The 21,856-nt window shown below is 42.9% G+C and overlaps 1 protein-coding gene across 5 annotated transcripts in view; it reads right to left on the minus strand.

The window, feature by feature from the left end:
• Positions 1–3,579: 3,579 nt before the first annotated feature.
• Positions 3,580–21,856, minus strand: part of PAAF1 (proteasomal ATPase associated factor 1) — a 46,843-nt gene continuing 28,566 nt past the window's right edge. For 4 of the 5 annotated variants that reach the window (XM_030918430.1, XM_010366835.2, XM_030918431.1 and 1 more), the window contains 6 exons: positions 21,401–21,595; positions 17,602–17,693; positions 15,120–15,235; positions 12,886–12,968; positions 6,945–7,027; positions 3,580–4,031 (listed from right to left, as the gene is read on the minus strand). In XM_030918430.1, the coding sequence (XP_030774290.1) occupies positions 3,954–4,031; positions 6,945–7,027; positions 12,886–12,968; positions 15,120–15,235; positions 17,602–17,693; positions 21,401–21,595 (647 nt within the window). In that variant the 3' untranslated portion in view covers positions 3,580–3,953. Of the gene's footprint in view, positions 4,032–6,944; positions 7,028–9,125; positions 9,205–12,885; positions 12,969–15,119; positions 15,236–17,601; positions 17,694–21,400; positions 21,596–21,856 lie in introns of all 5 variants that reach the window. The other variant, XR_004053683.1, reaches the window with a different exon arrangement.

Below are 21,856 nucleotides of genomic sequence, written 5' to 3' on the forward strand. Positions count from 1 at the left end.
ATATTCCTCCTGAGACTTTAAGCCCTATGACTATCATTTCCCCATTCCTCCTCCCCACGTCTCTGTAACCACCATTCTACTCACTGCTTCTATATATATATACACACACATATATTATATATTATAGTATATTATATATACATACATATATGTAAATATGTATATATAAAATATATGTATATATACATAAAAATATAAAAGTATCAAAATATATATACACATATCTATTACAAATGTGTATATAAACACACGTATGTGTGTGTGTGTGTATATATATATATATATTTTTTTTGAGACAGTCTCACTCTGTTGCCCAAGCTGAAGTGAAGTGGTGCGATCTTGGCTCACTGCAACCTCCACCTCCCGGGTTCAAGTGATTCTCCTGCCTCAGCCTCCTGAGTAGCTGGGATTACAGGTGCCCACCACCACGCCTGGTTAATTTTTGTATTTTTAGTAGAGACAGAATTTCCTCATGTTGCCCAGACTGGTCTCCAACTCCTGGGCTCAAGCGATCCACCCACCCCAGCCTCCCAAAGTGCTGGAATTACAGACATGAGCCACCACGCTGGCTCTTCTACTCACTGCTTCTATGAGTTGAAATGTTTCAGATTCTGCAAATAAATGACATTTCATCCTGTTTTGTTTTTCTTGAGATAAGAGTCTTGCTCTGTCGCCAAGGCTGGAGTGCTGTGGCCCAATCTCGGCTCATTGCAAGCTCCACCTGCCGGGTTCACGCCATTCTCCTGCCTCAGCCTCCCAAGTAGCTGGGACTACAGGCGCCTGCCACCCTGCCCGGCTAAATTTTTTTGTATTTTTAGTAGAGACGGGGTTTCACTGTGTTAGCCAGGATGGTCTCGATCTCCTGACCTTGTGATCTGCCCGCCTCAGCCTCCCAAAGTCCTGGGATTACAGGAGAGAGCCACCACACCCAGCCCATTTCATCCTGTTTTTTTTTTTTTTTTTTGAGACGGAGTTTCGCTCTTGTTGCCCAGGCTAGAGTGCAATGGCACAATCTGAGCTCACCGCAACCTCTGCCTCCTGGGATCAAGTGATTCTCCTGCCTCAGCCTCCCAAGTAGCTGGGATTACAGACATGCGCCATCATGCCCGGCTAATTTTGTATTTTTAGTAGAGATAGGGTTTCTCCATGTTGGTCAGGCTGGTCTCGAACTCCCGACCTCAGGTGATCCACCCGTCTTGGCCTCCCAAAGTGCTGGGATTACAGGAATGAGCCACTGCGCCCATCCTGTTTTCTTAATCTGACTTCTTAGATGTTCCACCTGGAGCTCCTAGGATTTAATATTTCTTTTTTTTTTTTTTTTTTTTTTTTTTTGAGACGGAGTCTCGCTCTGTCGCCCAGGCTGGAGTGCAGTGGCCGGATCTCAGCTCACTGCAAGCTCCGCCTCCCGGGTTTACGCCATTCTCCTGCCTCAGCCTCCCAAGTAGCTGGGACTACAGGCACCCGCCAACTCGCCCGGCTAGTTTTTTGTATTTTTTAGTAGAGACGGGGTTTCGCCGTGTTAGCCAGGATGGTCTCGATCTCCTGACCTCGCGATCCACCCATCTCGGCCTCCCAAAGTGCTGGGATTACAGGTTTGAGCCACCGCGCCCGGCCAGGATTTAATATTTCTAAGTTCTGGAATATGTCCATTCTGGTCTACCTGACCCTGTCACAAATTGCACCTTGAAATGAAATTGCTCTGGTCACAAAGGTCTCTTGCTACCTGCCTGTGATTACACAGTGTAGCAGGTGTATAGACTGTCCAAGGAAGCCTCTGGTATTTATTATATTGAGTCTCAGTTTCCTTATCAGAATAAAACAAATAATAACATTTGCTTTTTGATTAGATATATAAATATAGTATCTAGAACAGAGTAGATATTAAATGAATTACAGTATTTTCTTTTTACACTTTGGTTTAAGCAACAGGGTGTTGTAGAAAAAAATGAGATTTAAAGTTAAGACAAAGTTCCTGGTTGAGTGTGGTGGTTCATGCCTGTAATGTCAGCACTATGAGAGGCCAAGGTGGGAGGAACACTTGAGTTTAGGAGTTTGAGACCAGCCTGGACAACATGGTGAGACTCTGTCGCTACAAAAAATTTTAAAAATTAGCCAAGTGTGGTGGTGTGCACCCATGGTTTCAGCAACTTGGAAGGCTGAAGTGAACTGCTTGAGCCCAGGAAGTTAAAGCTGAAGTAAGCTGTAATCATGCCAAAGCATTCCAGCCTGGGCAACAGAGCAAGACCTTGTCTTAAAAAAAAAAAAAAAAAAAAAAAAAAAATTTACACAAGAATACGCCATTAAGAACTCTGGTGGCCGGGTACGGTGGCTCACACCTGTAATCCCAGCACTTTGGGAGACCAAGGCAGGTGGATCACGAGGTCAGGAGTTTGAGACCAGCCTGGCCAACATGGTGAAACCCCATCTCTACTAAATACACACAAAAAAAATTTAGCCAGGCATGGTAGTGCATGCCTGCAGTCCCAGCTACTCGGAAGGCTGAGGCAGGAGAATCGTTTGAACCTGAGAGGTGCAGGTTGCAGTGAGCCAAGATCACACTAGCCTGGGTGACAGAGCGAGACTCCGTCTCAAAAAAAAAAAAAAAGAACTCTGTCAACAATATTATTACCCCAGCCAGAAATGAAATGACGGTCCTCCCTTAAATAAATTGAAATCTTAATCTGCATGTCCCAGCTCAAGTGTCACATCTTTCAAGAAACTTTTCTCTAATAATCTCAAAAATATAAATAACATGGTATCCACATTCTGGACATTATTAAAAAAGAATGAGGAACATTTACATGTACTGAGATGGAAAATCTCAGAGACATTAAGTGAAAATAAGCCATGGAATACATACATTATGATTCCATTTTTATGTTCAGAGAAAAAAGGACCATGCCATTCTCTTGCTTAAAACCCTTCAGTGGTTCCCCACTGCCAACCACTTGAAGTGTGAGCTTCTTAGCTGATATTCCTGCTCCGTCACTAGCTGGGCTCTGCCAACCCGTGGCCTCATCTCCTACAGACCAATCTTGTCATTTTGAGCCCTGGGTTCCAGCTGTGACTAAAGTGCCCTCTACCATCTCTTCCTCCAGATCAGTGGCTCTCAAGCTTTAGCATACGTCAGAATCACCTGGAATCCTTGTTAAACTACAGATTGCTGGCTGCACCCATAGAACTTCTGATTTAGGTCTAGGATTGGCTCTAACAATTTCTATTTCCCATCAAGTTCCCTGGTGATACTGATGCTGCTGTTCTAAGAACCACACTTTGACAGCCAATGCCTTTACAATGATTATGACTCAATTTCCTCACCTACATATAGGCTGACCAATTATGTTGGTTTGAGACTGCCCCAGTTTTGGCACTGCAAGTTTCAAGTCACAGAAAACCCCTTAGTTCCAAGCAAGCTGGGACAGTTGGTTACCACCTGCATAAGAATCTCTTATAGGACATTTGTTGCTACTGCCAAGCAGGCCTTCTCTATGGTCAGGCAACAGGGAGTGCTGAGGAAGGAATTCCATCATCCTGACTGACTTTTTGCTGGAGTAAGAGTTTTTAACAAAGTTTTTCATATTCAGGCACCTCCAAACATATTTTCTTTATTTCCTCCAGAAAACAAGGTTTAGTACTGAGATCCTTGTAAACATTTAACACAACTGGTTTAAGAACAAACTAAAAGCATCTATATCCTTGCCCTGTGTTGCTGGGGTGAGTTTATACAAGGAGAAGTTGGGACAAATGCAGTGGGCCCAGTGACCTTCCTATTCAGTTCAAAGTAGGTCTTGGCATGAGAGTTCCATATAGCCAGTACAGCTGACTTTCTGTGATTTCCAAGGGGTGCCCAAGACACTAAGGGCCATGGTCCTTGGGAAGGTCTGATGATGTTTCTGTTCATTGTTGATCAGGGTCAAACCTTTTCACTAACCAGGACTGCTCTTTCCAAGAAGTCAGAGGTCAGAAAGCTGGTAGCGTCGTACAAGACCATCTCGACAGCATGTGTAGATCTGCTTCTCCCATGTGGCTACCTAGAACACAAGAATTCACAGTTAAAAGGAAGCCTGGGATTCTTCCATTTCAAAAAGATGGAGGCTTATGATTGACAGACACTAGTCTCAGGGAGTCTGAGAAGGCTTTATGAAGGCAACAGAATTACATCCATGATTATGTGCTTACAAAAATTGCTGGCTCATAGTGATGCCGGCATCCCAATCACCAATGGTTGGGATGCACCCATGACTATAGAACAGAGAAACTAATTGGCCCAAGTGGAAAGCAAACCCATTAGTGTTGTTCAGGTTGAGCACAGATGGTCTGCCTCTGGGGAGGAGATGGTTCATAGATGAGCTTGGCTATTCTTGAACCTTATAAAATTGGATACAAAAAAGTTCTGAATATGTGTCTTTTTTTCTGAGGAGGATTTCATCAACTCCTCAAGGAAAATAGCATGAATTCTGGAGTTAACTTAATCTCAGCTTTACTACCAACTAGCTGGATGACCTAGGGCAACTTTCTCAACCCCCCGGGCCCCAGCTGCCTCATTTGTACAATGGAAATATGTTGATTCAAAATATGGAACACTATACAAGAATTTTCTTTGTTTTTTGTTTTTTGAGAATCTCGGCTCTGTCGCCCAGACTGGAGTGCAGTGGCACCATCTTGGCTCATTGCAAGTTCCGCCTCCTGGGTCCACACCATTTTCCTGCCTCAGCCTCCACAGTAGGTGGGACTACAGGCACCTGCCACCACGCCTGGCTAATTTTTTGTATTTTTAGTAGAGATGGGGTGTCACCGAGTTAGCCAAGATGGTCTCAATCTCCTGACCTTATGATCCACCTGCCTCGGCCTCCCAAAGTGCTGGGATTACAGGCGTAAGTCACCGCACCCGGCTGGAACACTACACAAGAATTTTAAAAAATGAAATGGATGGCCAGGCACAGTGGCTCATGCCTGTAATCCCAGCACTTTGGGAGGCCAAGGCAGGCCTCAGTCGGGAGTTCAAGACCAGCCTGACCAGCATGGAGAAACCCCATCTCTACTAAAAATATAAAATTAGCCAGGCGTGGTGGCACATGCCTGTAATCCCAGCTACTTGGGAGGCTAAAGCAGGAGAATCGCTTGAACCTGGGAGGCAGAGGCTGCAGTGGGCTGAGATTGTGCCATTGCACTCCAGGCTGGGCAACAAGAGCGAAACTCCATCTCAAAAAAGAAAAAAAAAAAGAAAAAAGAAATAGATCTATATGCATTTTTTTTTTTTTTTTGAGATGGAGTCTCGCTCTGTCGCCCAGGCTGGAGTGCAGTGGCCGGATCTCAGCTCACTGCAAGCTCCGCCTCCTGGGTTCACGCTATTCTCCTGCCTCAGACTCCGGAGTAGCTGGGACTACAGGCGCCTGCCACCTCATCCGGCTAGATTTTTGTATTTTTTTAGTAGAGACGGGGTTTCACCGTGTTAGCCAGGATGGTCTCGATCTCCTGACCTTGTGATCCGCCCGTCTCGGCCTCCCAAAGTGCTGGGATTACAGGCGTGAGCCACCGCGCCCGGCAGATCTATATGCATTTACCTGGAAACAGCTCTAAGATGGTAATTTAAATAAAAGTCACAGGGCACTATATAGAGAATAGTCTCAATTATGTACAAACTGAAGATAAAAGTATATTATTCACATTAATACATAAAGATGTAAGTGTACAAATTCTCTGAAAATAGTCTTGAAAAATATGTGCCAAACTGTTAACGCTAGTTACTTCTGGAAAAGAGGAAGGGAACCAAAAAGGTCGTAAAGGAGACTTTTACATCTGTATCATTCTGTATTGTTTGAACTTTTACAGATACTAATTGTACAACTTTTTTTAAACTATAGGAAAAAATAGGAATAATAATACCTACACCTCAACAAATGGTAAAAGATTACATGAGATAATGTATATAAAACGTTCAGCACAGTGTCTGGTCAATAAATATTTCCCCTTTTGTTTTTCTCTTTCTATTCTAATCAAATGAGAAAATCAGTCCAGAAGTTTTAATAATAATAATAATGAGTAATATTTATAGAATGTATTTACAAGGAGTTTTCATATTACTATCTTCATTTTACAGATGAATTGACAGACTAGTGAGGTAAAGTAAGTTTTTAAGTTTCTAGAGCCAGTAAGTGATGAACTTTTTTTTTTTTTCTGAGACAGGGTCTCACTCTTTGCCCAGGCTGGAGTGCAGTGACATGATCACAGCTCATGGCAGCCTCAACTTCCCAGGCCCAAGCAATCATCCCATCTTGGCCTCCCAAATCAGTAGCTGGGACTACAGGCATGTGCGCCACCATACCCAGCTAATTTTTCTGTATTTTTTGTAGAGATGGGGGTCTCATCTTATTGCCTAGGCTGGTTTCGAACTCCTGGGCTCAAGTGATCCACCTGCTTCAGCCTCCAGAAGTGCTGGGGTACAGCTGCCAGCCAGAAGTCACTATGGTTTTTTTTTTTTTTTTAGAGATAGAGTCTCACTCTGTTGCCTAGGCTGGAGTGTAGTGGTGCGATCTCGGGGCTCACTGCAGCCTCCACCTCCCAGGTTCAAGCGATTCTCCTGCCTCAGCCTCCCAAGTAGCTAGAACTACAGGTGTATACCACCACACCCAGCTAATTTTTTTGTATTTTTAGTAGAGACGGGTTTCACCATGCTGGGCAGGTTGGTCTTGAACTCCTGACCTCAAGTGATCCACCTGTCTCGGCCTCCCAAAGTGCTGGAATTACAGGCATGAGCCACCATGCCTGGCCCAGACGTCACTTCTGACTTAAGCTCTTAATTTCTTCCCATCCTACCACACTGCTTATACAATAAGCACTATTTTATCATCCCTAATGACCACAAGGTATCTGGATTCAGTCTCGTAAAAGCCCTAGATCTCGCAGGAGAATCACCCAGGTCTAGTGTTGTCTCAGGCCTGTACCTTGTACACAGGGTCACAGTCAGCCCCAGTGAGCTCAGTGACATAGTCTAAGTCTTGCTGGACAATAAAACAGCTTCCATCACCTGAAAGGCAGAAAGAAAATTGATATAACTAAGAGAAAACTCTATCCAGAGTTTTAAACACTCAGTATTTTTATCTGCTTCTGTAGATCACTAGTGTAAAGAAGATGGTCCAAAGACCCAGAATGGCAAATAGATCTTATTATGTGGGCCATCTTTTTTTTTCAGACAGAGTTTCGTTCTTGTTGTCCAGGCTGGAGTACTATGCCGCGATCTCAGCTCACTGCAACCTCCACCTCCTGGGTTCAAGCAATTCTCCTGCCTCAGCCTCCCAAGCAGCTGGGATTACAGGTGACCGCCACCACACCTGGGTAATTTTTGTATTTTTAGTAGAGATGGGGTTTCACCATGTTGGTCAGGCTTGTCTCAAACTCCCGACCTCAGGTGATCCATCCACCCGCCTCAGCTTCCCAAGGTGCTGGGATTACAAGCGTGAGCCACCGTGCCCAGCCTATGTGGGCCAATTATGATAACCCATAGTGGCTGCCTAGAATGCTGAGCTGGGGTAGATTTGAAGAGCAAGTGCGAGTTCAGTGGGAAGAAGGGATGTCTTTGATTAGCAATGCCAGCCAAAGGCACAGAGCAAGCAACCACAGGTGTGTGTGTGTGTGTGTATTTATAAACTTATCCTAGATTATTTTTAATAGGGAATGTCTAAAAAAAGTCCTTAACATTTTTTAAAGAAATATTTGTGTAGATATTCCCTATTAAAATGTTCCCAGATTATTCCTCAATCTGTAAATTTGACTGTATACACTAGGAGAAAGAGGACAGTTACGCTAAGAAAGTAAAAGTATATCTAATTCTTAAAAGAGCATGAACAAATGAAACTTGGGGTGATCTATAAACTGCTTAATGAGGTGATTTCTTTTTGTTAATATAAAAGTAGTAAAAATACAAAAAAAATTAGCTGAGCATGGTGGTCCACGCCTGTAATCCCAGATACTCAGGAGGCTGAGGCAGGAGAATTGCTTGAACCCAGGAAGCAGAGGTTGCAGTGAGCCAAGATGGTGTCACTGCACTCCAACCTAGGCAACAGAATTGAGACTCTGTCTCAAAATAAATACATAAATACATAAATAAATAGAAGTAGTACATGCTCATTGAACAAAACTTTAAAAATAAACAAAGCAGAGGTAGAAAAATCACCCCAATCTACCATTCAAAGGCAATTACTGTTAACATTTTTATCTATTTTTTTGTGCCTATTTTTCATGGTTGACAGCATGTGCATAAATGAATGTCTTTATGCATACAGTTTTTTCTGACTTTGTATATATAAAGACCTGAAAAAGAAGCAGCAGATACTAATTAACCTTTTCAAACTTTTTGGAAATCTGAAAAACTGTTTTCCAAATTTATCTGTTATTCTACATTCCAAGCAGCAGCATATACAAGGTAGTACCTTACCCTTTCTTGCATTATTCTTAAAAATCATCTTCTCCAAAAATGAATCCTTATCTTTGAGAGAGACATATAGAAATGCTGACAGGTGAAATAAGATGCTCATGATATATTTAAAAATATATGAAGTGAGGAATGCAAACGAATGGGTAAAACAAGATTAGCCATATATTGATAATAGCTTATGTTGGACAATGGCTATAGCAGGTTCACTGTGCTATTCTCTCTACTTTTAGATATGTCTGGCAATTTCCATCAAAAAAGTTTTTTATTTTGTTTCATCTGGCAATTTAAATCTCCTCACTAATAATCAAAGAGTTCCAAAGGACCTCAAAGATCATCTATATCCAACTTCTAAACCAGTACAGAACTCCCTCTACAGCACATGGCAGAGCGGCCAAACAGCCTACACTTGCCCATCTCCAGAGTTAGGGGTGCTCACTACCTTAAGGGCAGCTTCTTTCTTAAGGAAAAGAAAGCTTTTCCTTTATAATTAACTGGAATGTGGTTTCTGATAACTTTGTCTTACTGGTCTTAGTTTTGTCCTCTGAAAACAGAGCTATAATCTTACTCCCTTTGCCTTTAGATATCAGTACTGGAAGTTATGCCTTGCCTTCTTCCCAGCAGAAAAGTAAAAAAGTACAAAAAATCTGCTCCTCTGGGTTGAAACCCAGGAGCCACCAAGATGCCAGCTTACCACTCTTCTCTCATGGATCCTGACACCGAACTCATTGGAAACATGGCACTGTTACCTATCAGAAGTCAATTCAAAGGACCTGCCCCAAGAGAGACAAAAGATATTGATACTGTGGATGAAGCCATCTATTACTTCAAGGCCAATGTCTTCTTCAAAAACTATGAAGTTAATAATGAAGCTGATAGGACCTTGATATATATATCTCTCTACGTTTCTGAGTGTCTGAAGGAACTCCAAAAGTGCAATTCCAAAAGCCAGGGTGAGAAAGAAATGTATACACTGGGAATCACTAACTTTCCCGTTCCTGGAGAGCCTGGTTTTCCACTTATCCCAATTTATCCCAAACCTGCAAACAAACAGGAAGATGAAGTGATGAGGGCCTATTTACAACAGCTAAGGCAAGAGACTGGACTGAGACTTTGTAAGAAAGTTTTCAACCCTCAGAATGATAAACGCAGCAAGTGGTGGACTTGCTTTGTGAAGAGACAGTTCGTGAACTAGAGTCTTTCAAGACCTGGACAGTGAAAGGAGCAGGGGCAGCCACCATCTCCAGAGCCCTGGGCAGCATTTTCCAGCAAGATATACACAATACTTTGCCTTTATTTCACAACGTTTTATACACAAGAGAGAAGAGCATGTTTTTACTTGAAAAACTCTTGATCAAGAATTCGAGTGGGAGAAAAGAAAGTGGGTTATCAACAGTGATTTGAAATTTTCTGCAGTATTAAGCTGGTGCTTAGTAAGAATAAGTAATAATAAAGAAATTTCAGGCCAGGCGTGGTGGCTCACTCCTGTAATCCCAGCACTTTGGGAGGCCAGGGTGGGCGGATCATGAGGTCAGGAGATCGAGACCATCCAGGCTAACACGGTGAAACCCTATCTCTACTAAAAATACAAAAAATTAGCCAGGTGTGGTGGCGGGCGCCTGTAGTCCCAGCTACTCAGGAGGCTGAGGCAGGAGAATGGCATGAACTCGGGAATGGAGCTTGCAGTGAGCTGAGACGGTGCCACTGCACTCCAGCCTGGGCGACAGAGCAAGACTCTGTCTCAAAAAAAAAAAAAAAAAAAAAAAGAAATTTCTAACATTCCAAAAAAAAAAAAAAGTACAAAAAGTAGAGCACGAGTCAGCTCTTCTCCACCTCCTACTCCTCATATAACCCACACATCACCTTGAAACAGAATTTTTTTTTTTTTTTTGAGAGGGAGTTTCACTCTGTCATTGAGGATGGAGTGCAGTGGTACAATCTTGGCTCACTACAACCTCCACCTCCCAGGTTCAAGTGATTCTCCTGCCTCAGCCTCCCAAGTAGCTGGGATTACAGGTGCACACCACCATGCCCAGCTAATATTTGTATTTTAGTAGAGATGGCATTTCGCCATGTTGGCCAGGCTGGTCTTAAACTCCTGACCTCAGGTGATCCACCCTCCTCGATCTCCCAAAGTGCTGGGATAACAATCAGTAAAATGGCCTGCAGGTAGGAGAGAAGAGGTGAGAAATATCGAGGCCTCAGGTGATCTATCCACCTTGGCCTCCCAAAGTGCTGGGATTGCAGGCGCAAGTCACCGCGCCCAACTTTATTTTTTAATTTTAATTTTTTTTTTTTTTTGATACGGAGTCTTGCTCTGTCACCCAGGCTGGAGTGCAGTGGTGTGATCTCAGCTCACTGCATCCTCCGCTTCCCAGGTTCAAGCGATTCTAATGCCTCAGCCTCCTGAGTAGCTGGGACTACAGACGTGCGCCACCATGCCCAGTAATTTTGTGTTTTTAGTGGAGACAGGGTTTCATCATGCTGGCCAGGGTGGTCTCAAATTCCTGACCTCAAGGGATCCACCCGCTTCAGCTTCCCAAAGTGCTGGGATTATAGGCATGAGCAACCATGCCCAGTCACTATCTTTTTAATATTTTTTTAATTAAAAAAATTATTTTTGAGACCGAGTCTCGCTTTGTCACCCACGGTGAAATGCAGTGGCACAATCATGGCTCACTGCAGCCTCCACCTCCTAGACTCAAGTGATCCTCCTACCTCAGCTTCCTGAGTAGCTGGGACCACAGAAATGAACCACTATGCCTGGCTAATTTTTATTTTTTGTAGAGACAGGGTCTCCTATGTTGCCCAGGCTGGTCTCAAACTCCTGGGCTCAAGTGATCCTTCCGCCTCCGCCTCCCAAAATGCTGGGATTATAGGCATGAGCCACTGTGCCCAGCCCATTTGTTTTTTAAATTAAAAAAAAAAAGTTTTATAAAAATATTATATTTTGGAGTGACTTTAGGTTTACAGAAAAGTTAGTTAAAGATAATACAGAAAGTTGGCCGGGCGCAGTGGCTCAAGCCTGTAATCCCAGCACTTTGGGAGGCCGAGACGGGCGGATCACGAGGTCAGGAGATCGAGACCATCCTGCCTAACACGGTGAAACCTCGTCTCTACTAAAAAAAAAATACAAAAACCTAGCCGGGCGAGGTGGCGGGCGCCTGTAGTCCCAACTACTCGGGAGGCTGAGGCAGGAGAATGGCGTAAACCCGGCAGGCGGAGCTTGCAGTGAGCTGAGATCCGGCCACTGTACTCCAGCCTGGGTGACAGAGCGAGACTCTGTCTCAAAAAAATAATAATAATAATAATAATAATAATACAGAAAGTTCCCATATGCCTTTAATCAGTTTCAGGTTTTCCCAAATGTTATCACCTTACATTTGTCAAAACTAAGAGGTCAATATTGGTACACTGCTATTACCTAAACACATACTTTTTTTTTTTTTTCACCAGTCTTTCCTTAACATCCTGGATCCAATCTAGAATACCATGGACTTAGTTGTCAAGTTTCTTTAGTCTCCTTGACTGACTTTATTTTCAAATCACTAAATTAATATACTCTGAAATGGACTCTGGACTTCTTATTAAGTGAAGCAGTACACTTTCCTAACTGTTTAAACCATGTTCAGCTGAGTGTTCTGTAAATAACAGCCCAAAACCTCCTAACTGATATACTGAAATGCTCAAGGTAGGTAGGTAGTCCCTCCAGGCTGTATAGTCCAGTCCTGCTCACCTACATCATTCCTACAAGGATCCAGTGTCCCTTAATGTACACTTTGTTCCAGGCATTTCCCCAACACCATTCCTGAACTCCATTCCAAAGAGTTTGTCCTGGCTACACCAAGGTACTCGCTTTACCTAGAATATGTATGTAACGCATCAAACACAGTACCTACTACATAGCAGGCTCTCCGGAAATGCTACTGCCCTTCTTCTTTTGCCCCCCTTGCCCCATCTATGACTTTGCATACACAAAAGCTTCAGCTTTCAGTGTCCATCTTTACATCTCCAGTGGGTGAAATCTTTATCGATTTACATGTCACCTAGTTCACAAAGACCTTGCTGACAGCACTCCTGCCTCTAGAATTAGCTATTCTCCATTTCCTCATGCAGTCTTCTGATGTAGTCCTTATCAAACTGGACTGCAATCATATGTTCACATGTCTGTCTGCCTTACTGTGAGCTCCCTTAAGGCACAAGAGTGGTGGGCATTGAGCTAAATTCTGGGAATAACACAATGAATAAGGCACAGTCACCACCCTCAAGGAGCTTGAACTAGAGGGGGATGCAGACAATCACAACGCAGAGTGATGAACACTATTGATAGCTACAATATGCCAAAGAATCATGGGGGACTATGCCCCAACCCAGTCAGAGATTATACACTTAAAACTATGTTTAATTAACTGAACTACAAAGAAGCATCTCTCTCAATTGGCCCATGGACCCACCTTGGCTAGCAATGAATCCATCTCTGAAACTTAGCAGGGATAGAACTGGTGCTCCTGATCTGTGGATGACTTGTACTGGAGCCCTAGGATACAAAGAAAGGGGAAATTTTACTTTCTTTCTTCAAAAGCAATACTTGACCATATTCAGTATATAGCACTAACCACATAAGAGCAAACAGGATAAAATGTGGAGAAATTAAAGATTTCTATGGTTTCTTTCCTGGCAAGAACCTTAACTGGCAGATTAAGGTAATTCGTTTAAAACCACCCATGTCTCTAAACAAGAACTAAGTCACCATCCAAATCCTGGGTTTTTAAGGCAGGTATGACATGGGTTGAAGATAACAATATTAGCAGTATGTTAACCTTTTCACTTAATGAAATAATTAAGATTTGTTGTAAAATATTAAAATTGTCAGGACTCTAAAAAGAAAGAGAAAGCTGAGTGAGAATCAATTTAATATATATGCAAGGGTGATTTTATAATAGTGATAAGAGATTCCCTATCTCTGTGGAGGCCAAAAAAAAAAAAAAAAAAAGAAAAAAATATTAAGTAACTGAAATGATGGAAGAAAAGGTGTAAGCTAATGACCATCTACTGTAATTTCTTCTCTGCTCTTGGAACAAACTTAGAATGGCAGGTAAGGTCAAAGCAGCTCCTGTTTTCCTGCTGGCATCACTTCTCATTACTGCGCTCATATGCAGGGAACATACCTGTCATATACTCCTGAAAACAATCATGCCTTCATATATAGGATTGTATACATGGGATTCGACCCAGCCCAGCTCTTTTCCTCCTTCTTTACTTGGCAACTTCTTACTCAACAAGATCCAATGTTTCTCATTTCCTTGGAGAAGGAGTCTTACCTCCTTCCCTCTCCTTTTTGGTGCTTCCTTAAATTTCTGTGGCTAGCCCTGTCAGACAAGCGATCACACTGCACAATAGTCTTTTACTTGTCCATCTTTACCATTAGACTCCAGGTGTCTCAAAGGCAGAGTCTATTTTTTGTTTTTTATTTTTGTTTTTGAGATAGAGTCTCGTTCTGTTGCCCAGGCTGGAGTTCAGTGGCACGATCTCAGCTCACTGAAACCTCCACTTCCCAGGTTCAAGCGATCCTCCTGCCTCAGCTATGCTAGCAGCTGGGATAATAGGTACGCGCCACCATGCCCAACTAATTTTTGTATTTTCAGTAGAAACAGGGTTTCGCCATGTTGGCCAGGCTGGTCTCGAATTCCTGACCTCAGGTGATCCACTCACCTTGACCTTCCAAAGTGCTGGGGTTACAGGAGTGAGCCACCACACCCAGCCCAGAGTCTGTACCTTTTATTTCTGTTTTTCAGTGCCTTGAACCAAGCCTGATGCCCACAGAAGCTATTTTCAACAAATATCAGTTGAAAAAAGGAAGAAAATCAAAGGAGGAAGGGACAGAATTGTAGAAATTATTAAATCCTGCAACAGAGAGATTGTGTGATTCTCTTTAGGTATCTTTAAGACCAAGGAAAAGCCTGTTTAGAAAGGTCATGATCAAAACTACATAACTAACAGAGCTGGGTTCCTTAAACTAAAAATAATCTTTCAGGGCTGGGTACAGTGGCTCATACCTGTAATCCCAGCACTTGGGGAGGCTGAGGTGGGCAGATAATGAGGTCAGGAGTTTGAGACCAGCCTGACCAACATGGTGAAACCCTGTCTCTATTAAATATACAAAAATTAGCTGGGTGTGGTGGCGCACGCCTGTAATCCCAGCTACTCAGGAGGCTAAGGCAGGAGAATTGCTTGAACCCGGGAGGCAGAGGTTGCAGTAAGCCGAGATAGCACCACTGTACTCCAGCCTGGAGGACAGAGTGAGAATCCATCTCAAAAAATAAATAAATAAATAAAAATAATTCAATCTTTCAATCTTAGGGTAGGCAGGGTCTAATGTAAGAGAAAATTACTGAGCTCTTTAAGGTTAAAAGTTCTAGACAATCAATTTAAATGAAATGCTAGTTTATATTTAAGCTTAATTTTCACAGCAATCATTAGTCAATCATAATAGTATGAATCATATATTTTAATATGAGTCCAGGAATAATAAGAACAATCAGAAAATTCAGACCAGAAAACCTTTGTAAACGGAAAAATATACCCTTGATTCAATAGTCATCTATATGCTAGGCTAAATCAACGTTAAAGCCAATAAAAATTTCCACTCTGTAGAAGACCTGCATCATGTAAATGAATAGTGACTCACCCTGGACTCCTCACATCCAGCTGATAAATGTTTCCATCTTGAGTCCCAGCCAATAGCAAGAAACCAGAGAGAAAAGTACAGCAGTTGAAAGCATCTGAGCCAATAAAGAGGAACACCTGGGAACAAGTAGGAGGCAAAAATGCTGCTTAGAGATTAATTTGTTTCCAAGAATAAACAGGCACCAAAAAAGGAAAAATTTCACTATATTTTGAGATATTTTCTTCCTTCCTCCTTTAATTATTCTCAAATGGTAAATTACACATTCACCAAAAACTGAGAAGGAAATACTCCCAGGATTTCAGGAACCTGAGGTTGGTTAAGGACTTGAGCAGTTTATGTAATATACTCTGAGGTGGCAGTTTTCCAACTATTACCACTCAACACACTATCTCACAGTATCCTCACCAACAAAATTCCTTCTTTTCCCCTTTTTCATGACAACCTTCTATTTGAGAAACACTTGCAATTCCCACATGTAAGTTTTGCTCCATGTCACTTCAACCTTTTGAAGGAGGGTATTTTGTAGGAAAATAAACAGGCTTAAATAAAGTAGCGATGTAAAGAATCACAGTTCTCCCCATGAATCTGAAAAAGAAATTATTAGATTTTCATTTACTTCTTACTGTTAGCTCAAACTGATCATATCTTCCCCAAACATTCTAAAAAGAAAAGGCAAAAAACAAAATAAACAAACAAAAAAAACCTGATTTCCCTCTAGAAGTAAAAGCCAGTGTGAAAACTCAAGTACAAAGGCGATATTAGCAAAAATGGTAATGTTCCTGAAACAAACTTTGAAAATGGAAATATCACCAGCACAATGAAGTAACAAGATGAAATGAAAACAGCAGGCCGGGCGCGGTGGCTCAAGCCTGTAATCCCAGCACTTTGGGAGGCCGAGACGGGCGGATCACGAGGTCAGGAGATCGAGACCATCCTGGCTAACACAGTGAAACCCCATCTCTACTAAAAAAATAACAGAAAACTAGCCGGATGAGGTGGTGGGCGCCTGTAGTCCCAGCTACTGGGGAGGCTGAGGCAGGAGAATGGCGTGAACCCGGGAGGCGGAGTTCGCAGTGTGCCGAGATCCCGCCACTGCACTCCAGCCTGGGCGACAGAGTGAGACTCTGCCTCAAAAAAAAAAAAAAAAAAAAAAAAGAAAGAAAACAGCAAACCCTGTGGCCAAACCAAATCATTAAAGTTGTCTGGATGACAATTACAGGAGCTAGAAGGAAATTTTAAAAATCTAATCTCTGGGAAGAGAGAATTTAGTTAACAGCATAATCTTCCCAGCAAAAATTCAGATGTAGGAAGAAACTCCAACTAATGGTCTGTTCATTAATTGATCAAGAGTCCTGAATACATGAGTCCTTTTTTTGTTTTTTGAGACAGGGTCGTCTCACTCTGGTTCCCCAGACTGGAGTACAGTGGCGCAATCTTGGCTCACTGAAGCCTCGACCTTCCAGGCTAAGGGGATCTTCCCACCTCAGCCTCCCAAGTAGCTGTAGCTGGAATTACAGGTGCATGCCACCATGCCCAGCCAATTTTTTGTATTATTAATAGAGATCGGTTTTTTGCCCAGGCCAGTCTTGAACTCTTGGACTCAAGCAATCTACCCTTTCTGGGCCTCCCAGAAAGCTGGGATTACAGGCATGAGCCACTGTTCCCAGCCGCATGAGTTCTTTACTCAGAATTTCTTCACATTACCTAAGAGGTAGCAGGACTCATAAAGAAAGAAAATCTATATAACTTCATCATTTTACATATAGCACACTAAGGCCCAGAGAAGGAAAGTGACTTAACAAAGATCACAAAACAGTAGAGCATTTAATCCTCATCATATACCCTATTATGCCCAGTTTAGTGATGAGGAAGCAGGCTCAGAGAGGTTATGCTGGAATCATTAAGTATTAACATAAGAACTGAGATTTATTTTTTTTTTATTCTCTGCAAGTGTTGCATAAGAACTGGGATTCAGGGCTGGGTGCAGTGGCTCACACCTGTACTCCCAGCACTTTGGAAGGTCAAGGAAGGTAGATCACATGGGTCAGGAGTTTGAGACTAGTCTGGCCAACAAGGTGAAACCCCGTCTCTACTGAAAACATAAAAATTAGCCAGGCATGGTGGTAGGCCTGCAATCCCAGCTACTCGGGAGGCTAATGCAGGAGAATCACTTGAACCTAGGAGGCGGAGGTTGCAGTAAGCTGAACCGAGATTGCGCCACTGCACTCCAGCCTGGGCGACAGAGTGAGGCTCTGTCTCAAAAAACAAACAAACAAACAAACAAACAAACAAACTGGGATTTAAATGTTGCCCTTATTCCAAATCCCACACTCTTAATCATTATGCTGTACTGCCTCTTACTCAGGCAGCTTTCTCAAAAGTGAACATAGGGAGCAAGTAGAAATGTTTCCAAAATAGCCTTCTAAGAAACAGAATGACCCAGGTTGCCTCAGAGTTCAAAGGCCATATAGAAACCACTTGCCGGCTGCCTGCTCTGTAGTCCCAAGCACTGAAGTTTCTTATCTTCCCGGGCCAACAGCAGCATTTTTGCCTCTGTTCCAACCTCCCGTTCACCTGCATGACAAACGAACTATGTTAATAACAGTGAGGCTGATCAGCTGGCAGTGCCCACACAGCACCAATACTGATGGTTGATTACTGATTTTGTTAGCAATTCACTTACTACAAAGAAAACATTTATTATGTTCTGTATCTCACTGTGGTATTATTTATAAACTGGATATATTTGACAAAACTCACAGAACTATACAACTAAAAAGACTGACTTTATTTTTACATTCTAAAAATGTTTTTTAATGGTATCCAGTAGCCAAGGAAAAGGGTGACTTTTACCATATGTAAAAGATAACTCAGTAAATCCAAATGTATTTTTAAAATGAGTGTGTGTGTACTCTTTTTTGAGACAGGGTCTAGTATGTTGTCCAGGCTGGAGTGCATGGGCCATTCACAAGCACAAACATAGCACCCCACAGCCTTGAAACCCTGGGCGCGAGCAATCCTCCCGCCTCAGCCTCCTGAGTAGCTGGGACTACAGATGTGCACACCATGGCTGGCAATAAAACCAACTTTTAAAATACTAAGTTGTTGCTGGGCGCGGTGGCTCAAGCCTGTAATCCCAGCACTTTGGGAGGCCGAGACGGGTGGATCACGAGGTCAGGAGATCGAGACCATCCTGGCTAACACGGTGAAACCCCCGTCTCCACTAAAAAATACAAAAAACTAGCCGGGCGAGGTGGCGGGCGCCTGTAGTCCCAGCTACTCGGGAGGCTGAGGCAAGAGAATGGCGTAAACCCAGGAGGCGGAACTTGCAATGAGCTGAGATCCGGCCACTGCACTCCCGCCTGGGCGACAGAGCGAGACTCCGTATCAAAAAAAAAAAAAAATACTAAGTTGTTTGTACCGTGAAAAGACACCACACTAGGAGCAGGGATACAATGCTGGAAAATACAGTCTCTGACCTCAACGACCTTACAGCCTGGAGAAAAGGAAATGTAATCATTCACTCACCAAATATTTCTTTAGGGCCTACTATGTATCAGGCACTATTCTTTTTTTCTTTTTCTTTTTTACCTTCATCTTCTATGTGATGACATCACACACTATTCTAACTGCTAAGGAAACAGTGATGAACAAACAGATAAGGTCCTTACTCTCAAGGATTCTAGTAAATACGTAAATAAATAAGTAGGATACTTTCAGAAAGTGATGAGTTCTAAAAGAAAACAAAATAGGAAAATAAGATCAGAAGTGAATAGGTAGTGGGAGGCTAAGTGGGGAGGGTAACTTTAAATGTAAACTTCATTTATTTTTTAAAATATTTTTTATAGAGATGGGGTCTCACTATGTTGCCCAGGCTAGTCTCAAACTCCTGGGCTCAAGCAATTCGCCCACCTCATCCTCCCAAAGTGCTGGGTTTACAGCACGTCCAGCCTAAACTTTAACTTTAAAAAGCCTCTGTGGAAGTAACTTTTCAATGAACGGTGAGATCTGAAAGGTGAACAGAAACCAGTTATGTGAAGAGCTGCAGGAGTATATTCCAGACTAAGGGAAAAAGAAGGCAGAGTCAGGCCAGGTGCGGTGGGTCACGCCTGTAATCCCAGCACTTTGGGAGCCTGAGGCGGGTAGATCACTTGAGGTGAGGAGTTCAAGACCAGCCTGGCCAACATGGCAAAACCCCATCTCTACCGAAAATACAAAAAATAGCTGGGTGTGGTGGTGCACGTCTGTAATCCCAGCTACTCGGGAGGCTGAGGCAGGAAAATTGCTTGAACCCAGGAGGTGGAGGTTACAGTGAGTCGAGAATGTGCCACTGCATTCCAGTCTGGGTGACAGAGGGAGACTGTCTCAATTTAAAAAAAAAAAAAAGAAGGCAAAGTCCGGAGACTGGGAGAGTCCACTGTACTGAAAGAAGAAAGAAGGCCTATAGTTGAAATGTAGTGGGCCTGGCTGAGGATGGTATGACATGAGACTGGAGAGAAGTGCAAGGGTCAGAAAGTAAAAGAGCTTGTCATAAGCCATGTAAGGGGTTAGGATTTCAACATGTACAAAGGTAGGCCACTGGAGAGTTCTAAGCAGGAGCATGACATGACTTATGATTTTCTTTTTTAGAGATGGAGTCTCGCTCTGTCACCCAGGCTGGAGTGCAATGGCACGATCTCGGCTCACTGCAACCTCCGCCTCCCAGGTTCATGCCATTCTCCTGCCTCAGCCTCCCGAGTAACTGGGACTACAGGCACCCGCCACCACCCCTGGCTAATTTTTTGTATTTTTAGTAGAGACAGGGTTTCACCCGAGACGGGCGGATCACGAGGATCACTATGTTGGCTAGACTGGTCTCGAAATCCTGACCTTGTGATTTGCCCTCCTTGGCCTCCCAATGTGCTGGGATTACAGGCATGAGCCACCATGCCCAGCCCCCTGTACTTTCTGCTAAATTTTGCCGTGAACCTAAAATGGCCCTAAAAAATAAGGTATATTTTTTAAAATGTGAAGGGCTAAGACAATGGTAGGAAAAAAAAAATTGTCCCATGCTGGCTAACATGGTGAAACCCTGTCTCTACTAAAAAACACAAAAAATTAGACAGGCATGGTGGCGGGCGCCTGTAGTCCCAGCTTCTTGGGAGGCTAAGGCAGGAGAATGGTGTGAACCCAGGAACCAGAGCTTGCCGTTAGCCGAGATCGTGCCACTGCACTCCAGCCTGGGCGACAGAGCAAGACTCCGTTTCAAAAAAAAAAAAAATTGTCCTATGGAACAAAGATGCAACTATTATTATGGGAAAATAGGAATGAAAGTTGCCTTATTAGGACCTTTATTAGTCTCTCACCACAGCTATTCAACCCATTTCCTACTACTACCCCTCTTAATTCAACTTTCTAGCCCAGCCAAGCATATCTTTTTATATAACACTCAGTTTCACATCCAAGCTGTAATGCAAATTGCCCCTACACCTACCCCTTGCCCTAGCTCCCATTGTCCTATCCTTACCATTCCTGTCTGTTCAACTTGAACTTACCCTTTAAAGGCTTAAGCCAACTTCTTTTGTGACACCTTTCCTATCTATACTAACCGGGAACACTCCATCCCTCTGAAAACATATTATATTTGCATTAGGACTCGCTAATTTGCCAGGCATGGTGGTACATGCCTATAGTCCCAGCTATTAGGCAGGCTGTGGTGGGAGGATCACTTAAGTCCAGGAGTTCAAGGCCAGCCTGGGCAAAACAGCAGGACTCTATCACTAAAAGAATATAATAAATAAAAAGAATCACTAATTATTTCAGCCAAATGTTACTGTTCTCTAAATGTTTTATAGCAAGCTTGTCCAACCAGCAGCCCAGGGAGGCTTTGAATGAGGCCCAACACAAATTCATGAACTTCCTTAAAATATTATGAGATTTATTTATTTATTTTTAGCTCAGCTATCATCAATGTTAAGTGTGTTTTATGTGTGGCCCAAGATAAGTCTTCTTCAAATGTGGCCCAGGGATGCCAAAAAATTGGACACCCCTGTTTTATAGGCATTAATCTCGTCTGCTAAATTAGACTGTACTTACTGAAATGCAGTGCTATGACATATACTTCCTTTGTAGATTCCAAAGCAATAGAAACATAGTAGGTACAGAATAAACATTAATTGTATGGTGAAAACAGAAATACCAGGTACAGAGCAGAAAAGGATGAGGAAGAAATAGAGAAACTAAGGCAATCACTGAAGGGGGCCCAAGAAAAAAAACAATCCTACATATCATTATCAACTTACTGGGCATCTGCTCAGGGGCGCCAAGGTTTATGGAGTTGTCAGCAGCACCCACCGCCACTCCATTGATGGAAGAACCACAATCTGCAAGGACTCCCAAGCAGGCTGAGCGCCCACAATCCCAAAGTCGTGCTGTCCCATCTCGAGAACCAGATACCACATTCCTCCCCCGATCAACGATGGCTGTATCCAGGATACCTAGCAAGAGAAAAACACTCCCTAAGATGGAGGATGGAGTAAAGGAACTACAAGGGCAGAGAAGATGGAGCTGCATAAATGACTCCATCCCTTTACAAACATGTTCTGAACAGGTACTACATGCTGGCCATGTTCAAGTGCTGGAAAAACAGAAATAGAGTCCCAGCTCCCCAATGAATCAAAGTCTAGCTGTGAAAGACAGGCATGGAAACACAAATTCTGGATTTAACTTTTAGTGGAGTGTGCTAGAGCAATCATTTC

This window comes from Rhinopithecus roxellana, chromosome 15 (genome assembly GCF_007565055.1).
Source record: "Rhinopithecus roxellana isolate Shanxi Qingling chromosome 15, ASM756505v1, whole genome shotgun sequence".
In the NCBI taxonomy this organism is placed as follows: Eukaryota; Metazoa; Chordata; class Mammalia; order Primates; family Cercopithecidae; genus Rhinopithecus; species Rhinopithecus roxellana.